Source organism: Anomaloglossus baeobatrachus, chromosome 11, assembly GCF_048569485.1.
Source record: "Anomaloglossus baeobatrachus isolate aAnoBae1 chromosome 11, aAnoBae1.hap1, whole genome shotgun sequence".
Taxonomy (NCBI): Eukaryota; Metazoa; Chordata; class Amphibia; order Anura; family Aromobatidae; genus Anomaloglossus; species Anomaloglossus baeobatrachus.
In genome coordinates, this window is record NC_134363.1 from 104596410 (window position 1) to 104619970 (window position 23561).

The window sequence follows — 23561 nt, forward strand, 5'->3', positions numbered from 1 at the left end:
GCGTCTAATGATTTTGTTAATACGCCATACACAGTCCATACACAGAAAGTTCAATAGGCGCACAGTACCCGGTTGTTGTGGGCACAAATATCCTGTTTGAGACGCCAAATCTACTTGTCGCCGGGTTGAGGGTTTCAGATCCTCTGCATCGTCACGGGCTGGCTTGGCCCAGTTTCATGACCCCAAGGCGTACAGAAGAGAGGGAAAGCAGTGGATGTGTGGCGCCCTGGACTAGCCAGGTCGTCACAGATAGCACACAAACACCCCCCACCCCCATTAGACAGTACCATTAGCCAAACAAAAACCCTTGTTGCCTCCCTCCAGTGTCTGATGTCCATACCAGGTGGGGCGGAGCCAAGCGGTTGGCCCCACCCACCGAGGAGTTCACAGGCCTGGAGGCGGGAAAAGTGTCAGAGTTTGGAGTTTGAAGTGAGAGGAGTAAGCACTTGGGTGTCTGGGTTTGTGGCCCAGGCACTGACAGCAAGGTTGGCAGATGGTGGTGGCCGTCTGCAGGAGTGGTGAAGCAACGCGGAACCGTAGCACCGGGGTCGGGCGTTGGCCCACCGGTACCGAACGGGGAGTGAAGTGAAGCCAGCACACACAGGCAGGGCCATCGGACCCTGACCAGGCTTGGAGCCGCCGACAATAGTCAAATCCGAATGTGACCGGAACCCCGGGGGTTTCCTAACAACCAAAGACCCGATAGAAGGCAACCGCCCATACCGTGAGGGTATACAGCTACCGCCTAAGGCTAGAGACCCAAGGGCCAGCGCCTGCAGGCAAACGGGCTCCTCCGGCATCCATACACCGGGGAGCGGACTACCGTTGGGGATCCATAGTAGTCAAACACAAACATCAAGGTGCAGGGAAAGAAAGCCGCCATCACCTGTCTGTGGAGAGACACTGTAGCTCGCTGCGGGACCCGTCCATCCAGCCGTTTGGTTTACCGAGGACTTTGTGCATCTCTTACTGAGTACACCCGTGCCATCCGGCACCGCGCCGCCTCTGTCCCTGCAACCCTGCACCTCACCATCCCTGCCTCCCCTTCACACCACCGGGCCCCGGGACCACCGACCCCTACCCACGGAGGGGGAAAACAACATCCCAGCTGCTCCATACCATCGCTTCCGGGATCCCCGTCACCAGCAGCGGTGGTGCCCATCTTTACCACGACCCGTGGGTGGCGTCACGGACTAAATCCCCCAAACCAACCACCCCTTTCACTCACGGGCGAGGAGCGCTGCTTGAGTCCCCGGATCCGGCCCACCGCTCGAGCCACTGAGCAGCAGCAGCCGCAGCAGCGCCGGACCTGAGCGTTAGTGAGCGCGCAGCAGCGGCGGCGTCCTCCCCACCCGCGACAGATGGGTGACAGGATGGAGGATGAGGGTGGTAGTGACGGTTAGGAAAGTCTTTTTAGATCGTGACGCCACTTGTGGTACGCGGCCAGGTACGGGCCGCCTCTGCGGGTGCTGCTCTCCGGTGCTGATTGTGAAGGTCGCAGCCAGGATGGTGTTGCACCCCACAGGCAGAGCGGGGTTACCCTGTGGAGGATGATGGAGTAAGGATGGGGGTGGTGGTAGTCCCCATTGCGCCGCAGTGCTGGGCGCCGGCAAATGAGAGGCAGGGGTTGCAGCTCCAGATCTTTTACTCACTGGTAGTTCAGGCGCTGCCCCAGAGTACCGATCTCTGCCACGATGGGATCCAGCCGATCCTGGATAGTTGGTGGTCACTGCCAGTGCCCATGAAAGTCTTGCTAGTGAAGTGTCCCTCGGTTGCTATCCGGAACCCGAGCCGAGCCTCCAGCCCCGGCTTGTTATTGAGTTTGGTTTCTGCGCTTCCCCAGTCCTTGATATTCTCTCTTGGTTTCTGACCCGTTTTTGCCTTTACTCTGTCTCCGTCTCATCCCTGGTATTACATGATCCTCCTGGCACAGACCCTGGCCCGTATGACCATCCACTTCTTCTACTAGGGAGACTAGAGACATCTAGTGGATATTTTCTGTCTTGCACTTTCCTGATGCTCCAGCTCCCCCTGCTGGTTCATTACATGATATTAATATGCTCACTGCACCCCTTCTTGAATTCATTGAGGGGTGCAGTTTGTAAAATGGGGTCACTTATGAGGGATTTCTGATGTTTTGGCACCTGAGAGGCTCTGCCAATATGACATGGCACCCACAAACCATTCCAGCCAACTCTGCTCTCCAATATGGCACTCCTTCCATTCTGAGCTTTGCGCTGTGACTGAAAAGTAGTTTATGATCACGTATGGGGTCATACTCAGGAGAAATTGCGTAATAAATTTTGTGGTCTTAAAAAGCCAAAATAATAAGAAGGAAAACCAGGGCACTGCTCAACAAGAAAAATATTTTTTGCAAAGGCAAATGTACTCACTTTGCGTATTAATTGCGTTTTCTAAGTGGTACGACAGAACAATAGCTGCAACAGCATCGCGGTGCTCATTCAAAGATCCAGGGAAATCCAAGAAAAATGTAGAAAAGAAATGAAGGCACTAACCGATTTTTTTGCTATGCAGTGGAAACTTTTAATCACGGGTAGAGGTTACATGCTGTGGCAGCGGGGAGGGGGTGAGACAGAACAACGCGTCAGACGACGGCCGTTTCGCACTCTTTCTCAGTGCTTCGACCAGTCTAACAGCTTGTGACATCACATCCTTATAATTTAAATGAACAGTTGACGTTACTGATGTCACTAAATTAAAATATCATTAAGAACAATGCAAAACATATCTTACAACACTGGGTATGCAAAGGTTTACAGAAATAAAAGGATGTTTTAGCCTAGGAACACAATCAAATCATTTTTATCATTAAAGCCCAAAGGACCCATAGCATTATGCTTCATGATGTATTGCGCCTCTTTTCTCAAAAGCAATTTATGGGTGTCTCCACCCCTTAATGGCGGTTCAACTATTTTTAATCCTCCAAATCTTAATGTGTTACAGTCTGCTTTATGTGTCTTCCCTATATAAAACAGCCCACATGGGCAGAAGACAAAATAGACCACCATTTTAGTTTTTCATGTAATTAATTGCTTTGTGGTATGCCAATTCTCACATATTTAAATGTTTTTCGACTATATGAAATTGGCAGAAGGAGCAACTACCGCATTTAGGCTAGGAATGCACTTTGCGTTCACCTACTTGCAGTTTAGAACGCTCGTTTTGGGCTTAATTGATTTGACCAAAGTTGCCTTTTTCTGAAATTTAGCGCTGAAAACGCGTTTTTACCGCGTATTTCATGCGTTTTCAGCGCTTTTAATCTGCGTTTCCATCCACCTGCATTCTGATAGTTGCGTTTTGAACATAAAGACACTGCTTAATAAAGTTTAAATAGTCAAAATCTTTGAAAAAATGGTAAAAAAAAGAATCAAATCTATAATCATAGAAAAAATCATGAAATTAAATTATGTTCATTAAATTATTGCGATAATATGATATTTTATGGAAAAATTGCAATAAAGTATTAATTTCCTTCATTTAAATTGTCGGACTATGTGTGTGTGTAAAGGGACATATGAAATCATTATTTTAATGATCAAAAAGCATGCGTTTTGGTAGTCCAAAAAGCATGCGTTTTGGTAGTCCAAAACGCATGCTTTCTGCAATGAAAAAGCAGGTAAAACGCAGGAATTTGAAGGAATCTTGGTTTTTGCCATTTCTCATTGACTCCAATATTAGCAAAACGTACCGAAAATGGCAAAAACAAATGACATGTTAGTTCTTTGAACGCATGGTTTTTGCCACAAAATATGCAAATTAAACGCAGCGTTTAGAAACGCAACATGGGGTTGGAAAATCCAATTTTTCCATTGACTTTTCTGGTAAATCAAAACGCATGCCTTATGGCACAAAAAGGGTGCTTCTCAAAACTGACCTAAAAAAACACCTAGAACGCAGGTAAAAATGCAAAGTGCGTTCCTAGCCTTCTAATTGCCTACAGGACTTAAACGGTGCAACCAGGTGTTAGCAGGGGTAAACCTTTTCTTCACTAAAATATCACCTATATTTTTGCTCCATCTATAAGTAATCAGGGGTCTGTTTTTTGCTATTCAAGCTAGTTCCTTGTCTTATTCAATAAGATTCCAGTTCTTATTAATGATTGTCCTAATAATCTTATCCATCGTGCCATATTTGAAATTGAATACAAAGCATTTTGTTTTTTATTTTTATTCTCTGTTCTTACGGTGTTCTTCAAGATTTTATTGCTTTGAAGTGTCCTCTCTTTTGCTTGTTCTTGTGCCTTATTAATCTCTGACAAGGGATATCCCCGTTCAAAAAATTTCTGTTTCAAATCCTCTATTTGTTCAACTAATCTCACTGGGTCATTTGTTGTTCTATATAGCCTTAAGAATTGACTAAAAGGTACTGGTTTTAGGACATGTGTGGGATGGGCACTTTTATGATGTTACAATGTGTTCACTGCGGTGGGCTTCCTGTATTATTCACGAAAAATTGCTGATAACTTTGAACCCTTCTAACTTCCTAACAAAAAAACGTTATGGTTCAAAAATTGCGCTGATGTAAAATAGACATGTGGGAAATGTTATTTAGTAACTATTTTGTGTAGTATAGCTATCTGGTTAAACAGAAAAAAGTCAAAATTTGAAAATTGTGAAATTTTAACATTTTTTGACAAAATTTTACATACTGTGTTTAAAAAAAACAAACAAAAAAACCCCTTGCAAATAATATCGATCAAAATTTACCACTTACAGGAAGTACAATATGTCATGAAAAAAACAATCTCAGAATCACTGGGGGATATTTTGAAGTATTCCATTTAAAAAAATGAGGCTTGGTCATTAACACACAAGGTGGCTTTGTCCTTAATAGGTTAATCTGACAGAATGTAGAAGTCAGCAGAAAAGTGAGGTGGGCGCTGTAGATCTGATTGATCATAGATGCCTGTATTTTACATTCTGCAGTGACAAGATTTTGCTAGAAGAAGTCATAGCCATCTGTGCTAAATGAAGGAGTAAAGAGAAAATGAATGCAGTAATTTGCTTGTGTTACTGTTAAGTCACTGGATTTAACTTTCTTGTGTATAATTCTTTAACAGAGTTCTTGTGTATAATGTGACTAGTGGTAATATTAGTGTTTGTACCATGGTTTTTGATAATTATGATTGTGGTAGTTCTGTCGCTGTGTTCATGTACTGATACTGGTTCCTGTGCTGTATTCTTGTACTGATGATGGTTTTGGTGGCGTATTTATTGCTATAATTTTACTACAAACTATTAATATTCTTTCCGTCTATACACTGTACTATTTGTGGGCCATATGTTGATATAGTTTTGCTGTTGACTATGACTGTCAGTGTTTGGCTGGCGTGTGTGACAGTTTTTACCATAAGAGTTTCATAATTGTTTTCTTGCATGGAAAATTTCAAGCTGCTCATAACAAAACAGTAAATGTACATCAGACAGCACTAGGATGCAACTAGTTTTCTGTCTGAGTTTTACACATGCCCGTAAACTGTCGTTTGAATGAGGACTTGCTTATACTAGTTTTGCCATTTATCGACATTAACCCCTTCCCGACCCTTGACGCACCATATGTGTCGTGAAACCTTGTCCCTTCCAGACCTTTGACGCACCATATGCATCATGGCGGGTTCCGTTCCGGCAGCGCTGGTGACCAGGTTTACTGAAATGTCACCAGCACAACAGCTACATGAGGATCTGTAGTTGAGCCCAGGGGGGTGGCTTTGCCCCCCAGTGGCTACAAGTGCTCTGATTGGCATTTGAAAGTGTCATTTTCACTTTCACTTTGAATCAGAACGATTGTAATATTTCACCAATGAAACTTGGTGAAATATTACAATCCAGCCATGGCTGATGATGCAATATCATCTGCCATTGGCTGGAGCAGGGCGACCTCTGTGTCGTCCCCAACCCCCCGATCTGATTGGAGCTAGCGTCCATGTGACGCTATCCCTCCAATCGGATGTGGAAGGACGGTGTTACTGGTGGGTTCCCGCCCTCTTCAGCCACATTCTGGCCGTGGACAGCGATGCTGATGGTGAGGGTCCCCTGCTGCCGCTGCCACCGCGATGTGCCGCCACCGATCGCCATCAGGTAAGATTCCCTCTCCTCTGTGCTTTCTTCCCCTCCCCTCTGTGTTGTTCCCCGTTTTACTCTGTTGTGTCACGCTCCCCCCCGCCGTCCTCCGCACCCCCCGCCGTCCTCTGCATTCCCCCGCCATCCTCCACACCCCCCGCCATCCGATTCCACCACCCCTACACTGACCTCCGCTGCCTTCCCCGACCTCCGCTCCATGTGATCACTCACCGCCGGTGCCCTGGCTTCTGCCAGCCGGCTGGTGTGAGTGACTGCTGCTAGCGATCACCTGCCCCAGTGATCACCCCAAAACCCTCCCACCCCCACGCCGCAGTGATCACCCCCCCACCGCAGTGATCACCCCCCACTGCAGTGACCCAGCGATCGCCCCTGCACCCCAACGATCGCCTCTGCGCCCGCCCCTGCGATCTCCACTGCCCCAGCAATCACCACCATTCCTGCGCCCCAGTGATCGCCCCTGCGATCGCCCCAGCTCCCGCCCCTGCGATCACCAATGCCCCCGCAATCACCACCGCCCCAGCGATCGCCCCTGCAATCACCCCAGCATCCCAACGATCGCCCCTGCACCCGCCCCTGTGATCACCACTGCCCCCGCAATCACCTGCGCCCCAGTGATCACCACCACCCCAGTGATCACCTGCGCCCCTGCGATCATCACCTGCGCCCCTGCGATCATCACCTGCACCCCTGCAATTACCACCTGCGCCCCTGCGATTACCACCTGCGCCCCTGAGATCACCACCTGCGCCCCTGCGATCACCACCACCCCTGCACCCCAGTGATCACCTGCGCCCTGCCCCAGTGATCCTGCCCCCTGCTCCTTTCTCCTGGATCTTCTCAGCCCCCTCCTAACCTCCCTGCGCATGTCAGCCCCCTCCTGCAGTTGAAAGTTTCACCAAACACTCGCACATACACATGCACACTATAATAAAGTTTAGGGGTTTTTTTACACACGCACACACAAATGTCCCACTCGTCCCAGTCACAAAGGGTGCGCTCAGCTGAGAAGGCATATGCCTTTATTGCCTCCAAAGCTGATAGTGAGGGGGAGGACCCCATTTTTCTCTATTCCTCCTCCACCAACAAAGACTCGCCACCACAAAGACGTCGCAGGTCAAGAGATCGTCCAGAGCCGGAGGCCGTGGAAGAAGAGCCAGAGGCCGGGGGAAGAAGAGCCAGAGGCCATGGAGGAAGACCCACAGCCAAGTGTGAGTAACCCCCAACCTAGTTCTAGTCCCACCCAACCTAGCGCTAGTGCCCCCATCCCTGAAAATTTTGCTCCACGGATTCCTGATTTTGTTCCCCAATCAGGAATCCAGTTTGAGACTGCCAACCTCATGGAAAAAAACTTTTTCAAAGTCTATTTCTCTGAGTCAATTGTCAGTCTTATGGTGGAGCAAACTAACCTGTATGCCCAGCAATTTTTGGCCGAAAACCCTAATTCATCATATTCTATTTGGAGTCCCATTGACTCAGTAGAAATTATGATATATTGGGGCCTGGTCCTTCACATGGGCATTGTGAAGAAACCAGAAATTTGCCAATACTGGAGTACTGATATGTTATATCAAACACCAATATTTGGCATAGTCATGACCCACAAACAGTTTGAGGTCATTCATAAGTTTCTCCATTTTAGGGACAATGCGGACAGCTTTCCCCGCGATGACCCAAATTTTGTTAGACTGTTCAAAATTCGGCCGGTCATCAAGCGCCATTTGACTTTTGGAGCTAATTTTCCATTCAAAAAGTCAAATGGCGCTCCTTGCTATGTGAGCCCTGCTGTGCGCCCAAACATTTGATTTCCCCCAGAAATGATGTATCTGTGTACTCAGAAGAAATTGCACCATAAATTTTATGGTGCATTTTTTCCTGATACCCGTGTGAAAAAAAAACTACCTGGATGAAGTAACAATTTTGTGGTAAATTTTTTTTTTTTTTATTTTCACAGCTCCATGTTCTAAACTTCTGTGAAGCCCCCAAGGGTGCAAAGTGCTCACTAAACATCTAGATAAATTACATGAGGGGTCTAGTTTCTAAAATGGGGTCACTTGTGGGGGAGCTCCATTGTTTAGTCACATCAGGGGGTCTCCAAACGCAACATGGCATCCGCTAATGATTCCAGACAATTTTGAGTTTGAAAAGTCAAATGGCGCTCCTTGCCTTCCGAGCCCTGCTGTGTGCCCAAACATTTGATTTCCCCCACATATGAGGTATCTGTGTACTCAGGAGAAATTGCACAATAAATTTTATTGGTCATTTTTTCCTGATACCCTTGTGAAAATGCTAAATATTATGGCTAAAGTAACATTTTTGTGTAAAAAAGAAAAATTTTATTTTTTTCTTCCACATTGCTTTGGTTCCTGTGAAGCACCCAAAGGGTTAATAAACTTCTTGGATGTGGTTTTGAGCAGTGTGAGGGGTGCAGTTTTTAGAATGGTATCACCTTTCGGTATTTTCTGTCACCTAGGTCCCTCAAAGACACTCCAAAGTTGATGTGGTCCCTAAAAAAGTTTTTTTTTGTAAGTTTTGTTGAAAAAATTAGAAATTGCTGATGAACTTTGACCCATTCTAACTTTCTAATGTAAAAAAAATTTGTTTCGAAAATTGCGCTGGTGTAAAGTAGGCAAGTGCGAAATGTTATTCAGTAACTATTTTCTGTGACATATCTCTCAGATTTATGGGCATAAAATTTCAAAGTTTGAAAATTGTGAACTTTTCGACAAATTTCCAAAATTTTCAAAAATAAACGCAAAAAAATTGGTCTAAATTTACCACTTTGATGAAGTACCATATGTCAAAAAAAAAAATCTCAGAATTGCGGGGATCCGTTGAAGCGTTCGAGTTATAACCTCATAAAGGGACACTGGTCAGAATTGCGCAAAATGGCGAGGTCAGTAAGGTCAAAATAACTATAAAATGCATACAGCTGCACACTGAAATATGGCCAATACATAAACTAAATATCTCTCTTTTGCAGTAATGCAGTGCCATATTTTCCCTTGTACATTTTTGGCTTTTTCAGTGTGCAGCTGTATGCACTTTATAGTTACTATGTTTTTTCGGCTAGCACCTGTTCACATTTGTTGGATGTGCGGGTCAGTTTTTTTTATATTTCTAGTGAGTCTTTTTCTGGCTGAGCACTCCGCCTTAAAATCTGGCTGTGTTCATAACCATTGTAGCAGGAGCCTAGCCGCCCATACATGGAGGTTTGGAGTCCAAATAGTGGCATTTTGCCCAGACACGGAGGTTTTTAACCTAGATAGTGGCATTTAAGATAGGTTCCCGGATTACAGAGATATACCTTGCCGTTGGTTTCCGGGCTTACATGCATTGGCCAATACATAAACTAAATATCTCTCTTTTGCAGTAATGCAGTGCCATATTTTCCCTTGTACATTTTTTACTTTTTCAGTGTGCAGCTGTATGCATTTTATAGTTACTATGTTTTTTCAGTTAGCACCTGTTCACATTTGTTGGATGTGCGGGTCAGTTTTTTAGATATTTCTAGTAAGGTCAAAATAGGCAGGGTGCTGAAGGGGTTAAGGGATATTTGCACATTGCCCAGTAAAAGATCACAATGAACCATAACACATAGCACTATGTTCAAAGCATATTCACTAGGGCCTCCGACACACATCCGTGCCGCCGGTACGTGTTTGCCATTTTTTGCACGTACCGGCGGCTCGGAGACATGTTCAGCAATGCTACCCTATTGTAGCAGGCACACACACGTAAAACCACACGGAATGTCTGTCCGTGTGCGTTTGTACGTGTGTGCGTTTTTCTACACGCTGACATGTCCACGTTTTCTCCGGCAGCACGGGTGTCACACGGCCCGCACCCGTACCACACGGATGTAGTGTGGATGCGGTCCCGTGTGACACGCGCCGGGGAAAACACACGAGTCAGTGAAAAGAAAAAAACATTTACTCACCTTCTCCAGCCCTCCTGTCTCTGCCGCTGCTGCCACTTGCTGCCGACCGCCGCTCATTATGCTCATTTAATATTCACTCCACTGCGGCCGGAAGCAGCAGCAGCGGGGAGTCGGCAGGATCGGAGACCGAAGATCAGCACCACAGACAGCAGCGCGGACCACGTGAGTATGCAAATTACCGGTTCTACATGTGCTATCGTGGATAGCACACGTAGAACACACATAGACCGCACGTACCCGAGACACGTACTTACCACACGCAACACGCAGGGTAAATACATGTCTCGCGGCACGTGTGTTTTTTTAACGGAAGTGTGTTTCAGGCCTAAGGTAAACTTTTAGGTATCAGCATTTTACAGACTTTGAGCCTGAAATGTGCAGCTGACTTTTAGCATTTAGTCATATGACATGTTCCACATGAAGTATTGTGGTATTGTGTGTTACTTGGTTTTTTAATCTTTAAATCTATAGTATTTAACGCTTCACATTCTCCCATAAAAGATCAAAATTTTATGAAAACTAACCAAGAAACTTGTGGAGAACATTTGCTCCATACTCTTCACTTCCTTTGTGGGATGCGGAGGGTGGAGAATAAAATAAAATAGATCTGTTCCGTTGGCCACTGTGAATGGTAACCAAAAATGGGATTTCCTAACTGGTTTCTAAACTGACAGTGATGACTGGCAACCCGTGTCTTTACTACTATACCTTGTGTTCCATGGAAGCCAATAGAGAAATAGAAACATTATAAAATACAGTGCAAGGATGTAGATTTAACAGTACTATCTAATTCTTAGTGCAAACTTAAACCAGACTGTCAGAATATATGCTGCATTTATCGTAGAGTAACATCCTTTTGACAAGTCTGGAGGGTTTTGAGACTGTCTAGTCTATTGCACTTTTGACTTAGTTTACTTTTTTAGCTTGAGAAATCTCTACAAATGTTTTCAACATCTCAAAAAAGTTCCACAGATGCATTTTAACAGTATTGATACCTTACTACGCCAACTATAGATTAATACACAGAGTCAGCACCAGCACCAGTTATTTGTAAAAAATACATTTTTATTTGATTTATAAACATACCATACAAGCTATTAAAAAGTTATTAGCCTCAAAATATGATCCCAATCAGTATGAATTTTTGTCTGAGTGATCCAAAGGGAAAAAAATTATTTTCCACTTTTACACTAGTATATGGGATTCCTCCACTGTGCAGTCAACATGGACAACCAAAAGGCATATATTTAAATAGTATTAAATTACACTCAAATGCCAGGTACTTATAATTATGCTATCTGATCTTATACAAAAACTTTTTTTATAACAAATACCTCAGCCCACCACTAGGTGGAACTCTAATTAGGCTGGTTGTCAGCAGGATTACTCTGCCCTCATTTGGCCAGAATTCTAAATCAGCATGATATAATGTTATCTGATGGTAAGTAATCAATTAGTTATCACATTGTAATACAATCCCTCATATTGAATATTTTACACACATCAATAGACCTTGATGCGCATTTCACAGCTCGCTTTTTCAAGGGGCGAAACACGCGTCGGGGATTTTCTGAAAGATCCTTACTTGCTATGGATAAATATAGAAAGCGAGCGGCGAAACATGCATCGGGGATTTGCCTGAGATCCTCACTTGCTATGGGTAAATATTAACCTCCTGTTATAATGTTGTAACTTTAGCTGACAGAATTTGAATGTAACTAATAGAAACTTGTTCCTATTATGTACACCCCTTTCACATGTAAAGCGCCATGGAATTGATGGCGCTATAATAATAAATAATAATAATAAATGGGGACTTTGCTATGTAGATAGGAGGGACAGGTGTACGAACATTATATGTATTCACTCTGAATGTATGCTTTTGATATGGATTATGCTGCCATCTTGTGGCCCTTATAAGAACTGATTACCTTTTGTGAATATGGATATATGAAGGTCCATTGATCTATGTAAAATATTCAAAATGAGGGATTGTATTACAATGTGATAAACTAATTGATTACTTAGCATGCTATATTGTCATCTGATGGTGATTTAGAATACTGGCCAAATGAGAGCAGAGTAATCCTGCTGACAGCCATCCTAACTAGAGTGCCACCTAGTGGTGGGCTGAGGTATTTGTTATAAAAAAAGTATTTGTATAAGATCAGATATAATCATTAAGTAACTGGCATTTGAGTGTAATTTAATACCATTTAAATATATGCCTTTTGGTTGTCCATGTGAACTGCACAGTGGAGGAATTTCCATATACTAGTGTAAAGGTGGAAAATAATGTTTTTCCCTTTGTATAACTCAGACAAAGTTTCATACTGATTGGGATCATATTTTGAAGATAATTACTTTTTTAATAGCTTCTATTGTATGTTTATAAATTAAATAAAAAAATATTTTTACAAATAACTGGCGCTGACTCTGCTGTTCTCTGTGTCTTAAATGTTGAAATGCAATTCCAGAAACATTTTACGGAAATTTTAAGGTACTTGTGCTGTCTAGAATAGAACATTTCAGGACAGGTTTTCTGAGAACGTCTTTGATCTATAAGTAAGGATTTGCTTTTGTAGTATTTAACTTTCAAGAACTGTAATTATCAAATATAATCTTGAGATTTTTCATGTAAAGTGATTAAATGAAACTTAAATAACACAGGGGCTAGATGGGGGCAGTTGAGTCATATATCCCGGGGCTGGCGACAATCAGAAACTCTGCATGGGTAAGAATGTTTGGCTTCTCAAATTGTATCTTTGCCTAAAGTAATAGCCTAGCTAACATAGTGAGAGTGATCAGTAAATACTCAGACTTGTGTTCTTCACCTAATCAATTCTGAATTTACATACGAAAAGTATCAAAACTAAGTTTAATTGCATAAACATTATGTAACAATTGTTCTATTTAAAGGGGTTGTCCAGGCAAAATAAAAAACTTTACCCAGGGGATGAGATACAAAAGAAAAACTCATAGTTGCTTGTCGGCCCGTACCTAGACTAAGCGCAGGCTTTTTTTGGGGTCTGCGTAGACATCGGAAGCGGCCATGTCACTGGATCATCAGCTGCCGGACCACCGTTTCATGTAATTGTAATTGCGGTCAGGTGACTTAAGCAGCATTATCGTTGGATAGTTCATAATTTATGTACTGCTCACCTGACCGTGTAACGGTAATCCCGGGGGCACAGGAGAGAAGTCACCAGGATGGGACCGAGATATCGCTGGGACCAGAGCACGAACGGGGCACAGGGCCCTTGGTCAAATGTCAAGTTTCAAACGGTTTGATAAATACCTCTGCCCGGTGAGGACACCTTCATGGACTTCATCAAACCAAATAATCCGGGGGGGCATCAGCAGTAAACTAGGATCGGGGTTCGGACATTTACCTCCCAGCAGGGTCCTCACTGCCCGCCGTACGGAGAATGAGACTGCACCTCAAAAGGGACAGTTAGGGTTCCCAAATGCTCCATGCTACGGGGACTCAATCTACAGAGAATGCCGGGGACAGAGCAACCTGGGTCACTACATTGGCACTGGTTCTCCTGGGACCTGAACCAGCAATCCCTGGGTCCACAGTGAGTAGAGACTGTTAAAGACAACCTGGTGTGGTCTCCATTATTGCCCCACTACATCTGAGCAGAAAGAGCAGGGAGATTGGCCCTACACACGCAGCTGTCCCTCTTTCCCCACCTGCCAGTGGTCCATCCTCTAAGTGACCGACAGGTAAGTGTTCCCTGTAATCTACTCTCCCATCTTGCCTGATCTCTGACATTCCCAGGGGCGGCGCATGCACAAGAAGGACCTCTTGCTATGGCAAGAGCTGGACTATCGAACTCCGTATGCACCTGAGAATGTCTGGTCTTGTTTGAGATCTCAGGCAGGGAAGCAGAGAAGAGATTGCTCTGTCACTGACAGAAGTCTGGTGGAGAACATGGAAAAAGGAAGAGAAGATGAAGGGCTGAAAGTGCAGGCCTAAGCATTGACATTTATTGATCAACTCTATAAAACGGAGACACGGTCTTATAAAACAAAGGTATGGATGTAATCTACATTACAGGAGCGTTACATTGATTACATTGGTTTGGGGTCTAAGATCCGGCCGACAGATTCCCTTTAAACGCAGTCTACTGTTACGACTCCGGCATGTCCGGCTCCTGCAGTTTCTGCACCATGTCCCTTAACATGCGATTACAAAGAGCAGCATATGGGTTTAGGAGAACTAATTGCTGTCTGGCAAAATCACTTCCCAGCTGTGCAGCTTTCTGAAAGTCTTCTCTAGCCGCTTGGTCTTTTCCTTTTAGTCGTAATATTAGACCTCTTTGGACCAGAGCTTGACGTCCCGCGATGCCTATTCCTTTACTCAGTTCCACAGCATGGTCCAGGTCTTGCAGTGCCCCTAGTGGAGAAAAAAAACAAACAAACTTTGAATTTCCTTATTTATTGAATCTGCTAAAAATTTACTAATTTCCTCTATGCAACTTAAAGTTGGATACAAGATCTACATGTAAGGATATCAGGAGTGTCTGTACGTCTTCATATTTTTCAATAGCACAAAACAAGTTTCTAAGAAAAGATGCTCTAGATTTTATTCCCAAGGCTAAATATTCACTAAAGCAGTAGTATCAGGAGGGCATTATTGCTCAAATCTATGGGAAAATCCGCAAATAAAACATATTTACAGCAAGAAAAATTCACTTGTTGCAGATTTCAAAAATGGCACCACAGGTCAGTTTCTGCAGTGTAAAAACAAGTACAGTGGGCAGGAGACTTACAAAATTCTCCCATACACTTTGCCTGGACTGTAATAAGCGGCATACACAGTGGAATTAATGCCCCAAATACTCATCATGGGACCTTACCTTAGCCTCCACTGCAGACTATGTCATATTATTTTATATGGTGCAGGATACGTAACAAGATTACTGCTTTAGTAATTTAGTTATATTTTTATTAAAGGGAACCTGTCAGCAGAAATGTCCCCTAAAACCTCACAGATTCCCCCTCTGCAGCTCCTGGGCTGCATTCTAGAAAGGTCCCTGTTATTATTGTGCCCCCTTTCTGACCAAAAAAAAGAGTTTATAAAGAGGTACCTTTTTGGCTTCGGATTCTATAAATCAGACACGGGGGCGGGCAGCCTGATGGCCGTTATTCTGCCCCCTGGTCCTGTATGCCGCCCCCATCGCTGATTTCCATACTTTTGGACGCCGCCCACTGCTCCAGCCATCCCCGCGCATGCCCAGTGCCAGTCTCACGGGACTGAGCACTGTGACTGCTGGTGACGTGTGCGCAGGCAAGTGATTATGGGCGGGACTGTGACTGTTATCAGCAAGTACCCGCCCATAATCTCGTGAGCGCGCAAACCTCTCCAGCGTCACACTGTGCTCAGTGTAGATGCTAGACTGTATGGGCTGCTTCCAGGTATGACATCCCTTTGTCACGTGATAGTATTTTGAACACGCCCCTATCACGTGACAAAGGGACGTCATCCCTGGAAGCAGCCCATACAGTCTAGCATCTACACTGAGCACAGTGTGACGCTGGAGAGGTTTGCGCGCTCACGAGATTATGGGCGGGTACTTGCTGATAACAGTCACAGCCCCGCCCATAATCACTTGCCTGCGCACACGTCACCAGCAGTCACAGTGCTCAGTCCCGTGAGACTGGCACTGGGCATGCGCGGGGATGGCTGGAGCAGTGGGCGGCGTCCAAAAGTATGGAAATCAGCGATGGGGGCGGCATACAGGACCAGGGGGCAGAATAACGGCCATCAGGCTGCCCGCCCCCGTGTCTGATTTATAGAATCCGAAGCCAAAAAGGTACCTCTTTATAAACTCTTTTTTTTGGTCAGAAAGGGGGCCCAATAATAACAGGGATCTTTCTAGAATGCAGCCCACGAGCTGCAGAGGGGGAATCTGTTAGGTTTTAGGGGAAATTTCTGCTGACAGGTTCCCTTTAAGATAATTTTAGATTTACAGATAATGGTTGTGAGGAATAACCTGACATAATGAAACAAGCAACGGTGGTCCATCATAGGGCATGTGGTTGTCTAAATCAAAGTCTACAGTGTGTTTGCTAGAGTGCTGGTGCTCATATGCTCTTGGCGGTACATAGGGGGCTCCAGATCCACTGCGTCACACTAAATTTAGCTAATAATGTATTATAGTAGGTGTAAGATTTCACCTGTCACATCACCCTGAAGTCGCAGAGCCTGCGCACGGTTGTTATATGCAGATGGGCAATCAGGAAGAAGTGAAATCGCTTCACTGAAATTTTGTACAGCCGTCTTCACATCTCCAGATTCTGCTGCCTTCACACCACTCAGCTCCAGTCTAAGAGCCTCTTCCAAAACCTCAGGAGGGAATCTACAGCCTGTAAGGAAAATGCGAAGATGAGAGGTTTTTTTATATAGTGTTACCACTAGGGATGATCGAATATCACAAATATTTGGCAATATTCGGCTTCGCGAATATTCAATCAATACCGCTATGCGAATATTCGATGCGCAATGTAAGTCTATGGGAAGCGTGAATAGTTGCTATTCGGCAACTATTCGGGTTTCCCATAGACTTACATTGCACCTCGAATATTCGCAAATAGTCGAATAGCGGCGACCTATTCGTCGAATATGGGCGTTGCCGAATATTTGAGGTATTCGATCATCTCTAGTTACCACCTTACCTAAGGAGCTTTGCCCTGCATAAGAACATTTTAATTAATTATTTGCCTGAACCACAAAGCAAAAAGTTCTTAGGGTGTGGAATTTCACTTTTGGAACAGACTTGTTTAGGGGGTGTGGCTAAGCTGGGTGGATACTGGGAGTGTCTTTACTTGTTATGCAGTTATGTATTCTACTATTTGCTATCATGTAAGAAACACCTAATTGTATGCATGGTATACCTATATATCTAAAGAATATAAAAGAACTGATTCTCAATAAATTAGTTTGGAGAGCTTTGGAAATCTCATGCCTACGTATTTCTTTCATTCCCATCTCCGTCGTAGAATGAATCTCATAAACTTTTAATTGGAGTAAGAACTGCTATTTTTAAGCTGGGAAGGACCAAACTCTTCCCATCCTGAAAATACCAGACTACAACTGTCTGTTTTACCTTGGGTGGTAATCCAATTTGGGGGGACCCCAAGTTTTTTTTTTTTAATTATTTATAAGTCATTAAAAAAACAGCCTGGGGTGCCCTCCGTTTTGGATAACTAGCCAAGGTGAAGCTGCCAGCTGCGGTCTGCAGGCTGCAGCCATCTGCTTTACCCTAGCTGGCTGTTAAAAATGGGGGGGACCCCACGTCTTTTTCTTATTCATTTCTTTGGCTAAGTACAAGCCTAAAACACCCTTTACTGCCACATGAAAGACACTAAATGGTGCCAGCTTAGAATATGCAGGGGGTGGGACATTATATATGTGTTTGACATTAATCTATCCATCTATCTAGCCATCCATCCATTCATCCTAGCTATTTAGGCTGTGTGCCCATGATTGGGGATTGCAGCGTTTTGGATGTAGACTGTTTTCGCTGCGTCCATAACGCTGCATTGTGCAGTACAAGTGCAGTGGAAGGATTTTTAGAAATCTCCTCCCAACTGTGCTTCTTTTCTCTGCAGCATAAACTGGCCTGCAGCCCGGCTTCCTGAGCCACAGCATGTCAATTTATGCTGCGGTTTATGCTGTGGAGACGAGCATGTTCTCAATAGAGCTAAAGTGCACAGAGGCCCGGATCATGGGCACAGGCAGCTGCGTTCTCCCATGGACAACACTTGCGTCTCCACAGGAGGGCTGACATTGTGTTCTAGACGTAATGTCGAATGATCATGGGCACATAACCTAAAAGTGAGAAATTTGGTTCTACAGCAACATTTTTGTGAAGTACCTGTGGATTCAAACTGCTCACTATACCCTTGAAAAAATTTTTTGAAGGGTCTAGTTTCTAAAATGGGGTCCTTTTGTGGGTTCCAGCCAATTTTGCAGTCAAATGGCAAACTTTCCATTCTGAGCCCTGCCGTGCACCCAAACAGTTGATTTCCACCACATATAAGGTATCAGCAAACTCAGGAGAAATTGCACAATAAATTTTATTGTGCATATTTTCTTGTTACCCTCGTGAAAAAAGCTATCTGGTTGAAGTAACAATTTTGTGGTAAAAATGTATTTTTTTTTTTTTTATTTTCACGGCTCAACGTTATAAAATTATGTGAAGCACCTGGGGGTTCAGGGTACTCACCAAACATATAGATAAATTACTTGAGGGGTCTAGTTTCCAAAATGGGGTCACTTGTGGGGGATTTCTGCTCTTTAGGTACCTTTAGGGGCCCTACATGGTAAGCGCAATCTTTTCAGCCAAATTTTCTTTCCAAAATTCAAATATTGCTCCTTCCGTTCTGAGACCTCCCATTTGTCCAAATAGAGGTTTCTGACTACATGTAGGGCATCACCTCGCTCTTAAGAAAGTGAGTAACAAACTGCATGGTCCACTTTTTGGAAATACCTCTTGAAAAAGTGAAAAATTTGACGCTAAGGCAACATTCTTGTGAAAGAAATGAAAATTTTCAATATGACGGCCTAATGTTATCAAATTCTGTGAAGTACCTGTGGGTTCAAAATTCTCCCTATACTCCTAGATAAAATCCTTGCGGGATCTAGTTTCCAAAATGGGGTCAATTGTGGGAAGTTTCTGCTGTTTAGGTACCTTAGGGGCCTGCCAAATGCAACATGGTGCCCGCAATCTATTTCAGCCAAATTTGTGTTCCAAAACTCGAATATTGCTCCTTTCCTTCCAGGCCCTCCCATTTGTCCAAACTGAGTTTTCTGTCCACATGTGGGGTATCAGCACCCTCAAAATAAATTGGGTAACAAATGTTGGGTTCCATTTTGTTGTATGTTTTCTTCTAAAAGTGAAGAAATTGGGGCTAGAGCAACATTTTTAGGTAAAATGATAATTTTTCTGTTTTTTAATTCCACATCGCTTTAACTCCTGTGCAGCACCTGAAGGGCTAATAAACTTCTTAGATATGGTTTTGAGTACTCGGAGGGGTGCAGATTTTAGAATGGGGTCACTTTTGGGTATTTTCTGTCACCTCGGCCTCTCAAAGTCACTTCAAATGTGATGTGGTGCCTAAAAAAATTATTTTGTAAATTTTGTTGAAAAAATGGGAAATTGCTGAAAAACTTTGAACCCTTCTAACTTCCTAACAAAAAAAATAAATTGTTTCAAAAATAGTGCTGGTGTAAAGTAGACAAGTGGGAAATGTAATTTATTAACTATTTTGTGTGGCATGTCTCTGGTTTAAGGTCATAAAAATGTTCAAAATTTTCATCAAATTTCCTATTTTTTCACAAATAAAAGCAAAAAATATTGTCCTAAATTTATAACTTTCCTGAACTACAATATGTCACGAACAAACAATGTCATAATCACCAGGATCCGTTGAAGTGTTCTAGAGTTATAGCCTGTGAAAGTGACACTGGTCAGAATTGCAAAATATGGCCCGTTCATTAAGTACAAAATTGGCTTCGCCCTTAAGGGGTTAAGGACTTTGTTCCATAACATTAGTTACACATTCTGCCTGTAATAATGACCTCGTCCTACTGCTCCCCCAAGTGATGTTCCTTACTGTTAGTTAGCCCTCCTTGCCTGTAATAATGACCTCGTCCTACTGCTCCCCCGAGTGATGTTCCTTACTGTTAGGCCTTCTTGCTTGTAATAATGACCTCCTCCCACTGCTCTCCGAGCGTTGTTCCATAACATTAGTAACGCCTCCTTGCCTGTAATAAGGAACTCACCCCACTGCTCCCCGAGTGACGTTCCATACAGCTAGTTAGGCCTTCTTGCCACCTGTAATAAGGACCTCGTCCCACTGAGCGATGTTCCGTACCCTTAGAGCTCCCGGCTGTAATAAGGACATTGTCTTGCTCTTTCTCTTCACTAGGGCCCCCACTGCCTGACATCTAGAATCCTGCTACTACTTGATGTTTGCTTTCCTTCAGAATATACTATCTGATATATGGTGCCCCCCCTCCTGCATCAAACATGGTCTCTAGTGAATCTGCAAGGAGCCAAGTCTTGTTACTTCTTAACAATAATCACTATCTGCTAAAAGGAAATTCCATCTGAGTCTGCTCCGATCCTGATCTGGTTCCTGCCTATTTCTAAGTGTAGGTAAACCTCCACACAGACAAAACCACATTTTAAACATAGCAATGCATTATATAATCACAAGATATTCGAGGGGGAGTGTGGGCAGCTTTTCCCCTCCTTTACATTAGCATTGTGATTGTATTGCATCATGCATGGGATATAAACTAATAATAAATAATTCATGTTATTTGAATAATTTCCACTTGATGGCAGTATAAAATTAACTAATAAATAGTTCATGTAATTTCAATAATTTCAGCTAGATGACAATAAATATCAACTAATAATAATTAGTTTGTGTAATTTGTATCATTTCCACTAGATGACAGTAAAATATGATCTAAAATATATAATTTGTGTAATTTGAATCAATTCCACTAGATGACAGAATAATATCAACAAATAATTTATGTAATTTGAATCATTTCCACTAGATGGCAGTATAATAGCAACTAAATATTAGATGATATTTACTGCCATCTAGAGGAAATTATTCAAATTACAGGAATTATTTCTTATTAGTTGATATTAGTGAAAATGATTCAAATTACATGAATTATTTATTCTTACTTTATATTATACTGCCATCTAGTGCAAATGATTCAAATTACACATATTATTAATTATTAGCTGATATTTTGCTGCCATCTACTGGAAATTATACAAATTACACAAACTATTTATTACTAGCTGATATTATGCTGCCATCTAGTGGAAATTATTAAAATTACATGAACTATTCATTATTAGTTGATGTTATACTGCCATCTAGAGGCAATGATTCAAATTACACATATTATTTATTAGTAGCTGATATTTTACTGCCGTCTAGTAGAAATAATTTTAATTACATGAATTATTTAATATTATTAGTTAATATAATGCTGCTATGTATTGGAAAATATTCACATTACATGAATTATTTATTATTAGTTCATATTTTTCAGCCATATAGCGCAAATTTTAATTAAATGAATTATTTATTATTAGTTTATATTATGCTGCCATCTAGTGGAACTGGTACAAATTACATGAACTCTTTATTATTAGTTGATGTTCTACTGACATCTAGTGGAAATTATTAAAATTATACAGACTATTTATTATTAGTTGACATTATGCTGCCATCTAGTGGAAATGGTACAAATTGCAGGAATTATTTTTTTATTATTATTATTTGATATTCTGCTGCCATCTAGTGGAAATGATTTAAATTACATAGATTATTTATTAGTTGATATTTTTCTGCCATCTATTGCAAAAGATTCAACTTACATGAATTATTTCTTATTAGTTGATATTATGCTGATATCTAGTGGAAATAATACAAAATACACAAATTATTTATTATTAGCTAATATTTTACTGCCATCTAGTGGAAATTATTCAAATTGCGCAAATTATTTATTAGTTGATATTTGCTGCCATCTAGTGGAATTTATATAAATAACATGCACTATTCTTTATTAGTTGATATTATGCTGCCATCTAGTGAAAATGATTCAAATTACATAATTATTTATTATAAATTGATATTTTGCTGCCATCTAGTGGAAATAAGTCAAGTTACACAAATTATTATTAGTTGATATTATGCTGCCATCTAATGGAAAGGATTAAAATTACACAGATTATTTAGTATTAGTTGATATTATGTTGCCATCTAGTGGAAATTATTCAAATTATAGTAATTATTTCTTATTAGTTAATATTTGCTGCCATCAAGAGGAAATTATTCAAACTACATGAATTATTTATTATTAGTTGATATTATACTGCCATCTAGTGCAAATGATTCAAATTACACAAATTATTTATTATTACTTTATATTATACTGCCATCTAGTGCAAATGATTCAATTTATGCAAATTATTTATTATTAGTTGATATTTGCTGCCATCTAGTGGAAATGATAGAAATTACACAAATGATTCATAGTTGATATTTGCTGCCATCTAGTGGAAATCATTCAAATTACACATATTATTTATTAGCTGATATTTTATTGCCGTCTAGTGGAAATAATTTTAATTACATGAATTATTTTTTGTTATTATTATTAGTTAATTTTATGTTGCTACCTAGTGGAAATTATTTAAATTACATGAATTATTTATTATTATTTGATATTTTTCTGCCATCTAAAGGAAATTTTAATTACATGAATTATTTATTATTATTATTATTATTATTATTATTATTATTATTATTGTTAGTTTATATTATGCTGCCATCTAGTGGAAATGGTACAAATTACATCAACTCTTTATTATTAGTTGATGTTCTGCTGCCATATAGTGGAAATGCTTAAAATTACACAGATTATTTATTATTTGTTGATATTTTGCTGCCATCTAGTGGAAATTATTCAAATTACATGAACTATTTATTATTAGTTGATATTATGTTGCCAACTAGTGGAAATTATTCAAATTACATTAATTATTTCTTATTAGTTGATATTTTGCTGCCATCTAATGGAGATGATTCAAATTACATGAATTATTTATTTTATTTGATATTTGCTGCCATCTAGTGGAAATTATACAAATTACATGCATTATTCTTTATTAGTTGATATTATGCTGCCATCTAGTAGAAATGGTACAAATTACATGAATTATTATTATTAGTTAATATTTGCTGCCATCTAGTGGAAATTATTTAAATTACACAGATTATTTATTATTAGTTGATATTATGCTGCCATCTATTGGCAAAGATTCAAATTACATGACATTTCTTATTAGTTGATATTATGCTATGATATCTAGTGGAAATAATACAAAATATACAAATTATTTATTAGTAGTTATTTGCTGCCATCTAGTGAAAATGATTCAAATTACATAATTATTTATTATCAGTTGATATTTTGCTGCCATCTAGTGGAAATGATTAAAATTACATGAACTATTCATTATTACTTTATATTATGCTGCCATCTAGTGGAAATTATTTAAATTACACTAACTATTTATCATAAGATAATATTTTACTGCCGTCTAGTGGAAATTATATAAATTACACAAATTATTTAATATTAGCTGATATTATGCTGTCATCAAGTGGAAATTATTCAAATTACATAAATAATTTATTATTAGTTGATATTTAATGCCATCTAGTGGAAATGATTCAAATTACCGAAATTATTCATTATTAGTTGATATTTACTGCCATATAGTGGAAATGATTCAAATTACTCAGATTATTTATTATTAGTTGATATTATGCTGCCATCTATTGGAAAAGATTCAACTTACATGAATTATTTCTTATTGATTGATATTATGCTGATATCTAGGGGAAATTATTCAAATTACGTTAATTATTTATTATAAGTTGATATTTGCTGCCATCTGGTGGAA

The 23561-nt window shown here is 41.1% G+C and overlaps 1 protein-coding gene across 1 annotated transcript in view; it reads right to left on the bottom strand.

Annotated features, from left to right (window-relative positions):
- Positions 1-13587: 13587 nt before the first annotated feature.
- TTC36 (tetratricopeptide repeat domain 36) overlaps positions 13588-23561 on the bottom strand; it is a 54385-nt gene continuing 44411 nt past the window's right edge. The window contains exons 2-3 of the mRNA XM_075327887.1: positions 16225-16413; positions 13588-14440 (exon numbers count right to left, since the gene is read on the bottom strand). Coding sequence (XP_075184002.1) covers positions 14175-14440; positions 16225-16413 — 455 coding nt within the window. The 3' untranslated portion in view covers positions 13588-14174. The remainder of the gene's footprint in view (positions 14441-16224; positions 16414-23561) is intronic.